Here is a 12,915-nt window from a genome sequence, read left to right as displayed (position 1 = left end):
AATTTTCCTCAAAATTATGGGAATCAATTTTGGGGAATAGCCAAGGGCAGAAAAAAAAGCAACATTAATGGGATTATTGCCAATATTACTGATTAGATGAAGCAATAAACAAAAGGACAAAGATGTAACCAAAAAAATCTTTATACACAAAGATAAATGTTGGGCCATTTAGATGTTACTGATTTTGGACATATATGAAACAAATAGAAACTCTACCATATACATATTTGGCACCTAACTCCTCTATCCTGAGAGGAAGATTATATTTCATTCTAGTCTTCTGATGATCATATATCACATATAAAAATGAAGTATGTAGTTAGTTATCTCAATTGCTAACACATATTGCATTTCATAGACAAAAAAAGCAATTCCATTTCCAGCCAACCAAAAGAGTAGGTGAGTAAATGTAGATAGATCAGTATAAATCTATCACCCACTAGAAAATTACTTAAAAGGTCTGCCCTTATCTATAGAATGCTAGTGGTATCATCTTCTTACATATAACATTTTATTTCCCTTACTTGGCAATTTGTACTGTTTGTTTCTGCTTACCTTGCCTGAATTTGAATCTCCTGCCACAGAGGCATGGGGTCCATCTCCCACTGACTTTTTCTGCAGTTCTGGGGTGGGACACCTTTTACCCCTATCTTCTGCAGATTTCTTAGCATCAGTAGTTTCATGTTCACTTTTACTTTGTCTTTTTATTCCTGTTATTTCTCTGCCCCTCTTTGCTGAGGTTTCCTTATCTTCTTTCTTGGCCTGTTCACTTCCTCTCCTTTCCATTTCTTCTTTTGCTTTTTGTTGTTTCTCGGTGATTTCACTTTCTTCAGTTTCTTGTTTCTTTCTGACTTTTTGTTCTTGTTCTTCTCTCCTCAGTTTCTCTTTCTGTTCTTCTTGCTGCTTTTCTCGAAGTTCTTTTTCTTGTTTGTTTTTCTCCATTAGAAGAGCAGTTTCTGCATGAATACGAGCTTTTTCTTCATCTGTTAACATGGCAGTTGGAGGGGGAAATACTGGCTTTGTGGAGCGATCAGGAACAACTTTTCCATCCTGAGAAGACTGTTGCTCGTGATCTTTATTTTCAGATTTTATTCTATGATCTTCAGGCAATTTGACTGCTGGTTTTTTAGTACGATCAACCTATATTAACAAAAACAGAGCCAAGAATATTTTTGCCAAAATCCAGGAATGTAACCTCAGTTTTTGAAATCAAGTTGTTACAAAAGAACCATCACCTTTGTGGAGACAACATTTGCCAGAACATCTATTGATAACATTACCCTATGTCAAGATTTCTCAAAAGGCACTTGGCACTTACTTCCTACTTGACTCCATACTTTCAATACACCATGATATTCTGTATATGTTCTGTATATGGAAATGGAAGAGTTCACCTAAAACATACCTAAAGTTCCATTTCCACATAACCAATTGCCTATTCAGTATCTCCATGTCAGCGTTTCACATATACACCACAAACCAAGTATGGCCAAAACTGAATACATGCTATTCCCCCTACTAACACTGTCCTTATCTCATGGATGTAACCACTATCCAAACATAGCTCAAACCAGAAAGCTGAGTTCTATATGTCCTCCCCTGCCCTTATGCAGTCTGATGATTTTCTTCCTCTGTCCCTCTCCATCAGCACCAACCAAGTCCATGCCAACATCTCCTCTGCACTGTTTCCTTTTTTTTTTTATTTTTTTTTAATGTTTTTATTTATTTTTGCGACAGAGAGAGACAGAACATGGGCAGAGGAGGGCCAGAGAGAGAGGGAGACACAGAATCGGAAGCAGGCTCCAGGCTCTGAGCTGTCAGCACAGAGCCCGATGCGGGGCTCGAACCCACAGACTGTGAGATCATGACCTGAGCCGAAGTCGGATGCTTAACCGACAAGCCACCCAGGCGCCCCATCCTCTACACTGTTTCCAATTAGTGGAACTTGTTTAAAATCTTTCTTCCCTCCTAAGATATAAGCTCCAGGAGGGTAAAGACTGTGCCTGATAGACAGTAAATAAATATGCTGTTGAAGGAATGAATAAAATATTCCATAACAGTTTTCACAACAGTTAAGTTACTAAATACAAATTGAGTTTAATAAACTATCTAAATTCCTGAATTAGTGTGTTAAATGTTTATTACCTTAATTTAATAGCATATTAATTCTACAAAATTGTTAGAAATGACCCTAACATCATTTCTTTTGAGAGTAAAATTTACTGAAACAAGTATAATAACTAATAAGAATATCTGCCAATAACAACTTGCATGGTATTCTTACAAAATGAATTATATGTTTTGCAACTAGAAAATAATACCATAGGAAGATTTTAGTGAAGAAAAAATCATACCTTTGCTCCTCACTTCTCTTTTTACCTCTTTACTTTAAAAATCTATTGTCTTTTTTCTACATTTGAGAATGAAGTGTGAAGAACCACTACAAGGATAAGGATAATCAAAGTTCCATGGAAAGGAACCAAAATAAGTTTCCATCTACATTTTAACAACTTGATCCATTTCCCCCCTAATTTTAAAACCATAACTATGATCATGTTACTTTCACCTTTAAAATTCTTTAATTTTCCTTGTGCCTACAGGATAAAATTCCAATTTGATCCAAGTATCTCTTGATGACTCTTGCCCATCTTTCCAATCTTATCTACTCTCACATTTGCCTGTCTCCAACAGAGAGCTGTGTCCAAGCACGTCAAAACTACTCACTGGTTCCAGAGCATGCTTTGTTCCTTTAGTCACAAAATCTACTTGTCTCTTTCATCCTCAAATCCTATTGAACTCATAGCCCAGATAAAAATACTGCCTCTCTATGAAGATCTCTCTGATACCCTGTCAAAATTTCTCTCCTTGCTCTGTGCTCTGGTGAGCAATTATATTCTGCCTTATACTTTGTCTAATTTTGTACAACTTTCTCCTTCTAAACATCAAACAGAATTCACAGCTTAATCATATCTGTAAACCTTCATGTTGTCTTTCACATAGAAAATCCTCAGAATATGTTAGACAAATCGCACATATCTCAGTCACAAAAGGATTATGGTTCAAATAACATGTTGATTAAGTTTAAAGGAAGTACAATAACATACGCTTTTTTTTTCAATTTCTTAAATTTATGTTAAGAAAAATTAATCACATACTGTTCAGTCTTAAGATTTAGTCCAAAATATTAAAAGTAGAAGACCTTTAAAAAAAAATGAAGAAATAAACCATCTCATTTGATATAAAAAAAGATTAAGTTTTCTATTCATAGCCTATTGTACAAATCAAATGACATCCATTTCAAATATGAAACACTTGAAATATATACGAAAAAAATAAAAATAAATGCTAAAAAAAAATCTTTTGGAAAAACAATAAGGGAGAATTAGTTTACCTTCCTTTGAGTAAAATGTAGAGAAAAAAGCTGCATTTTTATTGTAATACACTGGTTATTTAAAATCATTTAAGTAGCTATTGTTAAAACATGCCTGCTGCAGAGGAGATCAAGATGGTGGAGTAGAAAGATCTTGAGCTCACCTCCTTCCACAGACACACCAAATTACAACTAAATATAGACAAACTCTCTGAGAATGACCTGAATACTAGTGAAACAGCTCTTTCACAACTAAAAATATAAATAAAAAGCCACATTCAGAGAGGTAGGAGGGGCAGAGACACAGTCTAGCCAGTAGCCACATACATTGTGCAGCTATATACAAATGGCAGGAATAATCACAAATGTAGAGGTCCTCCCTGAGGATTGAGGGGTTTAAGTCCCACATTAGGCACCCTTACCCAAGGGGCCTGTATAGGAAGGATGAGCCCCCACAATGTCTGGCTATGAAAATCAATTGGGGGGGCGCCTGGGTGGCACAGTCGGTTAAGCGTCCGACTTCAGCCAGGTCATGATCTCGCGGTCCGTGAGTTCGAGCCCCGCGTCGGGCTCTGGGCTGATGGCTCAGAGCCTGGAGCCTGTTTCTGATTCTGTGTCTCCCTCTCTCTCTGCCCCTCCCCCGTTCATGCTCTGTCTCTCTCTGTCCCAAAAATAAATAAACGTTGAAAAAAAAAATTAAAAAAAAAAAAAAAAAAAAAAAAAAGAAAATCAATTGGGCTTATCTCCAGGAGAGCCAGAGAGCTACAGGACACAGAGACTCTGCTCTTAAAGGGCCAGCCACAAATTCACTTGTTTTCAGACCCAACAGAGAGGCGACAGTTTGAAAAGCACCGGGGCCATATGTGAGGAAAACTTATTAACTAATTTTAGGGTATGTGCAGGAGGGGCAGGGATCTATAGGGACTTTCTCCAGGAATAGAAATGCTGGTAGGCACCACTTCTGATACTCTCCATGTGCCACCATTCACCCCACCTGGTGATCTCCTATGGGTCAGCCCCGCCCAATACACATACTTTGCCAGGTACCCATCCAAGGCAGTTCAGACTCAGCCACACCTGGTGGGCAGCCTAAGCCACAACAGCAGTCCCCCACTCCCCCAAGAAGTTCTGCTGGGGATGGGGAAGGTGTTAGTTCTAAACAATTGTGATCAGGCCTCTGAGCCATTCACACCAGGGCACACACAGCCCATAGGAGATACCCCTGAAGTGCCTGCTTCTGATGACCCAGAGGAGACTGTGCATCTTGGCCCCACAGGGTACCTTCTACATAAGGCCACTCCTTCAAAACTGGGAGATGCATCAGAATACACAGAAACACAGAGAGTCAAACAAAATGAGGAGGCAGAGGTAAATGTTCAAAAGAGCAAAATGAAACTTCATTAAAAGAACCAGAGATAAGCAATCTATCTGATAAAGAGTTCAAAGTAATGGTCATAATGATGTTCACCAAACTTGGAAGAATGGATGAACATACAAGAACTTTAATAAAGAGGTCAAAAATATAAGAAAGAACAACTCAGAGCTGAAGAATAAAATAACTGAAATGAAAAATATACTAGAAGGAATAATAGTAGATTAAAAGATACAAAAGAACAGATGAGTGATCTGGAAGACAGAGTAGTAGAAATCAAGTTGAACAACAGAAAAATATTTTAAACAAAAAAGGGTAGTTTAAGGTATGACTGCAACAACATCAAGTGTACTAATATTTGCATTATGGGGATACCAGAAGGAGAAGGGGAAGAAAACTTATTTGAAAAAATATAACAATACTTTTTAAAAAAAATTTTTTTAATTTTTATTTTTTTACATTAAATATAATTTATTGTCAAATTGTTTTCCATACAACACCCAGTGCTCATCCCAACAGATGCCCTTCCTCAATGCCCACCACCCACTTTCCCCTCTCCCAATACTTTCTTAACCTAGAGAAGAAAACAGACAATCCAGGTCCAGGAAGCAGAGAACCCAAAACAAGATGAAACAAAGAGGTGTGCACCAAAACATAATAATTAACATGTCAAAGGTTAAAGATAAAGGGAATTTTTAAAGAAGCAAAAAGTCACCTATAAGGGAAACCCTATAAGGCTATCAGCTGATCTTTCAGCAGAAACTGAAGGCCAGAAGGGATATATTCAAATTGCTGAATTGAATATATTCAAATTGCACGATATATTCAAATTGCTGAAAGGAAAAGCCTACAACCAATAATACTCTACCTACTAAGGTTATCATTCAGAATTAAAGGAGAGATAAAGAGTTTCCCAGATAAAAGTTAAAGGAGTTCATTATCACTAAAGTAGGCTTACATAGAAGGTTAAAGGGACTTCATTAACTGGAAAAGAAAAGGCCATAACTAGAAGTAAAATTTTACAAGAAAAAATCTTACTGGTAAAAACAAATATAGTAAAGGTAGGGGATCAACCAATTCTAAAACTACTATGAAGATTAAGATGGAAGTAGTAAATTCAAGTATGTTTACAATTGTTGGAGAAATATAAAAATAAAAATGGAAAATGTGTCAGAAATATAAAATGTGTGTGACTGCTATATATTTAAGGTGTTATATATGAACCTAATGGTACAAAACCCAAAAAATTGTACTAGATACACAAAAAATAGAGAAAGGAATCCAAACAAACGTTAGAGAAAGTCATCAAATAACAAGGGAAGATAGCAAAAGAAGAACAAAGAAACAGAAAAGAGCTACATAAACTATCAGAAAAACGTAAAATGGCAAGAAGCACATACCTATCAATAATTACTTTGAGTATGAATGCACTAAGTGCTCCAATCAAATACACAGTGTGCCAGAATGAATAAAAATAAATAAATAAGAATCATCTATATGCTCCCTACAAGAGACTTTAGACCTAAAGACAAATACAGACGAAAAGTGAAGGGATAGGGAAAAAAAAAAAGTGAAGGGATAAAAAAAAAAAAGCTGGGATAGCAATAGTTTTATCAGACAAAATAGACTTTAAAACAAAGACAGAGACAAGGAAGGGCATTATATGATGATAAAGGGATCAACCTAATGAGAGGATACAATTATAAATATCTATGCACCCATCCTATTTATTTTATTTATCTTTATTTATATCATATATATTTATATTATATTATTCACCCATCCTGAATACGTAGAGCAAATATTAACAAGACATAAAGGAAGAAATTGATCATAATACAATGATAGTAGGGGGCTTGAACCATACTTACATGAATGGATAGATTATCCAGACAGAAAATAAACAAGGGAAATAGTAGCTTTGAAGGACACATTAGATCACATTGATCTAACAGACATAGACAGTACATTCCATTTCAAAACAACAGAATACATATTCTTTTCAAGTGTACACGAAATCTTCTCCAGGACAGATCACATGTTAGGCCACAAAACAAGTCTTAATACATTTAGGAAGACTGAAATTATATCAAGCATCTTTTCCAACTGTAACAGTATGAAACTAGAAATCAATTTACAAGAAAAAAATCTGGAAAGAACACAAACATAGAGCAACTAAACAACAAATCGATCAACCAGGAAATCAAAGAGGAAATTAAAAAATAAATGGAAACAAATGAACATGAAAACACAATGGTCCAAAATCTTTGGGATGCAGCAAAAACAGTTCCAAGAGGGAAGTTTATAGTGATATAGGCCCACATCAAAAAACAAGAAAAATCTCAAATAAAAAAACATCTAACCTTACACCTAAATAAGCTAGAACAAAGCTCAAAACCAGCAGAAGGAAACAGATCAGAAATAAATGAAATAGTAAAAGAATAATGGAAAAGATCAATGAAATCAAGAGCAGGTTTTTTGAAGATATGAATAAAACTGATAAACCTTTAGTCAGACTCATCAAGAAAACAAGAATGCACTCAAATAAACAAAATCAGAAATGAAGGAGAGGAAATAACAACTTGACCCCACAGAAATACAAAAGATTACAGAAGATTATGGAAAATTATGGAGAGTCTGCATGGCTTAGCTGGTTAAGCATCCAACTCTTTGATTTCAGCTCAGGTCGTGATCTCGCAGTTCATGAGATCAAGCCCCATATGTTGGGTTCCTTGTGTTGGCAGCAAGGAGCCTGCTTGGAATTCTCTCTCTCACTTTCTCTCTGCCCCTCCCCCTGCCCATGTTGTTTTCTCTCTCTCACTCTCAAAATAAATAAACAAACTTAAAAAAAAGATTATGAAAGCTTATATGCCAACAAATTGGGCAACCTAGGAAAAAAGGATAAATTCCTTGAAACATCCAATCTACTAAGACTCACTCAGGAGAACAGAAAATGTGAACAGACTGATTACAGGCATAACTTGTTTTACTGCACTTCGCTTTATTTCACTTCACAGATACTGTGTTTTTTAAACATTAAAGGTTTTTGGCAACCGTGAATCAAACAAGGCTATTAGTGCCATTCCTCCAACAGCATCTGCTCACTTCATGTCTCTGTGTCACATTTAGGTAATTGTTATAATACTTCACAAACTTTTTATTATTATTATATTTATTATGGTGATTTGTGACCACTGACCTTTGATGTTACTATTTTAATTGTTTTCTGGTGCCACGAACCACACCTATGTAACTTAGTAAATGTTGTGGATGTTCTGACTGCTCTATGGACCAGCTGTTCCCCCATCTCTCTCCCTCTCCTTTTCCCCAAGACACAATACCAAAATTAGATCAATGAATAAATAACCCTGCAATGGCCTCTTACATGTTTAAGTGAAAGAAAGAGTCACGTTTCTATCACTTTAAATCAAAAGCTATACACAATTAAGCTTAATGAGGAAGGCATATCAAAAGCTGAGTTAGGCCAAAAGCTAGGCCTTACATCAAAAAGCCAAGTTGAAAATGCAAAGGAACTCTTCAAAAAATTTTGAAGTGTTAGTTCAGTGAATATACAAATAATAAGAATGTGAAACAGCCTTACTGTTGTTTAGTGGTCTGGGCAGAAGACCATATCAACCACAACACTCCTATAAGCAAAGCCTAAGACCAAATCAACCACAACACTCCTATAAGCAAAGCCTAATTCAGAGCAAGGCCCTAATTCTCTTCAACACTATGACGGCTACGAGAGGTGAGGAAGCTGCAGGAAAAACAAAATTGATATTGGCAAAGGTTGGGTCATGAGATTTAAGGAAAGAAGCTGTCTCCATATCATAAAAGTTCAAGGTGAAGGCAGCAGGTGCTAATGTAGAAGCTTCAGCAAATTATCTAGAAAAATTAGCTAAGATATTAATATAGATGGAACAACCTTCTACTGGACAAGATGCCATCTAGGACTTTCAAAGCTAGAGAGGAGAAGTCAATGCCCGGCTTCAAGGCTTCAGAAGATAGGCTGACTCTCTTATTAAGGGCTAATACAGCTGGTGACTTTCAGCTGAAGCCAATGCTTATTGACCGTTCTGAAAATCCTACGACTCTTAAGAATTATGCTAAATCTAATCTGCCTGTGCTCTATCGATGGAACAACAAAGTCTGGATGATAGCACACCTGTTTACAACATGACTTACTGAATATTTTAAGCACACATTGAGGCCTACTATTCAGAAAAAAGACTCCTTCTAAAATATTACTGCTCACTGACAATGTACCTGGTAAACAGAGTCTTGACTGAACGTATAAAAAGATTAATGTTTTCATGCCTGTTAACATTCCATTCTGCAGCCCAGTGATCAAGAAGTCATGGTAACTTTCAAGCCTTACTAAAGAAATTCACTTTGTGAGGCTAGAGCAGCATAGATAGTGATTCCTACTAACTAGGAAGGTCATTGAAAACCTCTTGGCAAGGATACACCATTCTACATGAAATTAAGAACATTAGTGATTTGTGGAAGGATGTCAAAATTTCAACATTTAACAGGAGTTTGGAAGAAGTTGATCTCAGCCCTCATGGATGACTTTGAAGATTTTAAGACTTAAGTGGTGAAACTAATTGCAAATGTGGTGGAAACAGCAAGAGAACTAGAATTACAAGTGAGCCTGAAGATGTGACTAAATTGCGGCTATCTCATGAAAAAATTTGAATGGATGAAGAGCTGCTTCTTTTGGATGAGTAAAGAATGTGGTTCCTTAAAATGGAATCTACTGGTGAAGATGATGTGAAGATTGCTGAAATGACAACAAAGAATTTAGAATATAATAAACTTAGTTGATAAAGCAGCAGCAGGGTTTGAGAAAACTAACCCAAATTTTGCAAGAAGTTTTATGGTGGGGAAAATGCTATTAAACAGCATCACATACTACAAAGCAATCATTTGTGAAAGAGTTAAATGATATGGCAAACTTCATTCTCGTCTTATTTTTCAACGTTTTTTATTTATTTTTGGGACAGAGAGAGACAGAGCATGAACGGGGGAGAGGCAGAGAGAGAGGGAGACACAGAATCGGAAACAGGCTCCAGGCTCTGAGCCATCAGCCCAGAGCCCGACGCGGGGCTCGAACTCACGGAGCGCGAGATCGTGACCTGGCTGAAGTCGGACGCTTAACCGACTGCGCCACCCAGGCGCCCCATTCTCGTCTTATTTTAAGAAATTGTCAGAGCTACCCCAAACTTTAGCAACCACCCATTATCAATAGTCAGTAGTCATCAACAGTGAGGCAAGACCCTCCACCAGCAAAAAGATTACATCTTCCTGTAATCTCAAATAATGGTTAGCATATTTTAGCAGTAAAATTTTTTAATTAAGATGTGTACATGGTTTTTTTCAGTCCTAATGCTACTGCACACTTAGTAGACTACAGTATAATCTAATCTTTTTTTAAAATATGAAATTTATTGCCAAATTGGTTTCCATACAATACCCAGTGCTCATCCCAACAGGTGCCCTCCTCAATACCCATCACCCACCCCCCTCCCTGTCACCCCCCATCAACCCTCAGTTTGTTCTGTTTTTAAGAGTCTCTTATGTTTTGGCTCCCTCCCTCTCTAACCTTTTTTTATTTTTTTTTTCCTTTCCATCCCCCATGGTCTTCTGTTAAGTTTCTCAGGATCCACATAGAGTGAAAACATGATTATGTCTTTCTCTGTATGACTTATTTCACTAGCATAACACTCTCCAGTTCCATCCACGTTGCTACTAAAGGCCATATTTCATTCTTTCTCATTGCCACGTAGTATTCCGTTGTGTATACAAACCACAATTTCTTTATCCATTCATCAGTTGATGGACATTTAGGTTCTTTCCATAATTCGGCTATTGCTGAAAGTGCTGCTATAAACATTGGGGTACAAGTGCCCCTATATATCAGCACTCCTGTATCCCTTGGGTAAATTCCTAGCAGTGCTACTGCTGGGTCGTAGGGTAGATCTATTTTTAATTTTTTGAGGAACCTCCACACTGTTTTCCAGAGCGGCTGCACCAGTTTGCATTCCCACCAACAGTGCAAGAGGGTTCCCATTTCTCCACATCCTTGCCAGCATCTATAGTCTCTTGATTTGTTATTTTGGCCCCTCTGACTGGCGTGAGGTGATATCTGAGGGTGGTTTTAATTTGTATTTCCTTGATAAGGAGCGACGTTGAGCATCTTTTCATGTGTCTGTTGGCCACGTGGATGTCTTCTTTAGAGAAGTGTCTCTTCATGTTTTCTGCCCATTTCTTCACTTGGATTACTTGTTTTTCGGGTGTGGAGTTTGGTGAGCTCTTTACAGATTTTGGATACTAGCCCTTTGTCCGATAGGTCATTTGCAAATATCTTTTCCCATTCCGTTGGTTGCCTTTTAGTTCTGTTGACTGTTTCCTTTGCAGTACAGAAGCTTTTTATCTTCATGAGGTCCCAAGAGTTCCTTTTTGCTTTTAATTCCCTTGCCTTTGGGGATGTGTCAAGTAAGAAATTGCTGCGGCTGAGGTCAGAGAGGTTTTTTCCTGCTTTCTCCTCTAAGGTTTTGATGGTTTCCTGTCTCACATTCAGGTCCTTTATCCATTTTGAGTTTATTTTTGTGAGTGGTGTAAGAAAGTGGTCTAGTTTCATCCTTCTGCATGTTGCTGTCCAATTCTCCCAGCACCATTTGTTAAAGAGACTGTCTTTTTTCCATTGGATGTTCTTTCCTGCTTTGTCAAAGATGAGTTGGCCATCCTTCTGTGGGTCTAGTTCTGGGGTTTCTATTCTATTCCATTGGTCTATGTGCCTGTTTTTGTGCCAATACCATGCTGTCTTGATGATTACAGCTTTGTAGTAGAGGCTAAAGTCTGGGATTGTGATGCCTCCTGCTTTGGTCTTCTTCAAAATTACTTTGGCTATTCGGGGCCTTTTGTGGTTCCATACAAATTTTAAGATTGCTTGTTCTAGCTTCGAGAATGCTGGTGAGATTTTGATTGGGATTGCATTGACTGTGTAGATAGCTTTGGGTAGTATTGACATTTTGACAATATTTATTCTTCCAACCCATGAGCACGGAATGTTTTTCCATTTCTTTATAGCTTCTTCAATTTCCTTCATAAGCTTTCTATAGTTTTCAGCATACAGATCTTTTACATCTTTGGTTAGGTTTATTCCTAGGTTATTTTATGCTTCTTGGTGCAATTGTGAATGGGATCAGTTTCTTTATTTGTCTTTCTGTTGCTTCATTATTAGTGTATAAGAATGCAACTGATTTCTGTACATTGATTTTGTATCCTGCAACTTGGCTGAATTCATGCATCAGGTTCTAGCAGACTTTGGTGGAGTCTCTCGGGTTTTCCATGTAGAATATCATGTCATCTGCAAAAAGTGAAAGCTTGACTTCATCTTTGCCAATTTTGATGCCTTTGATTTCCTTTTGTTGTCTCATTGCTGATGCTAGCACTTCCAACACTATGTTAAACAACAGCAGTGAGAGTGGACATCCCTGTTGTGTTCCTGATCTCAGGGGGAAAGCTCTCAGTTTTTCGCCACTGAGGATGATATTAGCTGTGGGCTTTCATAAATGGCTTTTATGATGTCTAAGTATGTTCCTTCTATCCCGACTTTCTCGAGGGTTTTTATTAAGAAAGCATGCTGAATTTTGTCAAATGCTTTTTCTGCATCGATTGACAGGATCATATGGTTCTTTTCTTTTATTAATGTGATGTATCACGTTGATTGATTTGCGAATGTTGAACCAGCCCTGCAGCCCAGGAATGAATCCCACTTGATCATGGTGAATAATTCTTTTTATATGCTGTTGAATTCGATATGCTAGTATCTTATTGAGAATTTTTGCATCCATATTCATCAGGGATATTGGCCTGCAGTTCTTTTTTGCTGGGTCTCTAGTTTAGCAATCAAAGTAATGCTGGCTTCACAGAATGAGTCTGGAAGTTTTCCTTCCCTTTCTATTTTTTGGAACAGCTTGAGAAGGATAGGTATTATCTCGGCCTTAAAATCTGGTAGAATTCCCCTGGTCCTGGACTCTTATTTGTTGGGAGATTTTTGATAACTGATTCAATTTCTTCTCTGCTTATGGGTCTGTTCAAGTTTTCTATTTCTTCCTGTTTGAATTTTGGAAGTGTGTGGGTACTAAGAATTTGTCCATTTCTT

At 37.3% G+C, this 12,915-nt stretch overlaps 1 protein-coding gene across 1 annotated transcript in view; it reads right to left on the bottom strand.

Moving 5' to 3' along the window:
- The window catches only part of USP8 (ubiquitin specific peptidase 8), a 79,772-nt gene that overhangs the window by 14,331 nt on the left and 52,526 nt on the right, over nucleotides 1-12,915 (bottom strand). Inside the window, exon 11 of the mRNA XM_025918904.2 lies at nucleotides 556-1,140. Within this exon, the coding sequence (XP_025774689.1) occupies nucleotides 556-1,140 (585 nt within the window). The remainder of the gene's footprint in view (nucleotides 1-555; nucleotides 1,141-12,915) is intronic.

This window comes from Puma concolor, chromosome B3, assembly GCF_028749965.1.
Source record: "Puma concolor isolate L17-30 chromosome B3, mPumCon1.1.hap2, whole genome shotgun sequence".
Classification (NCBI taxonomy): Eukaryota; Metazoa; Chordata; class Mammalia; order Carnivora; family Felidae; genus Puma; species Puma concolor.
Note: the sequence above shows the minus strand (reverse complement) of the source record. Positions and strands in the feature narration are given on the sequence as shown.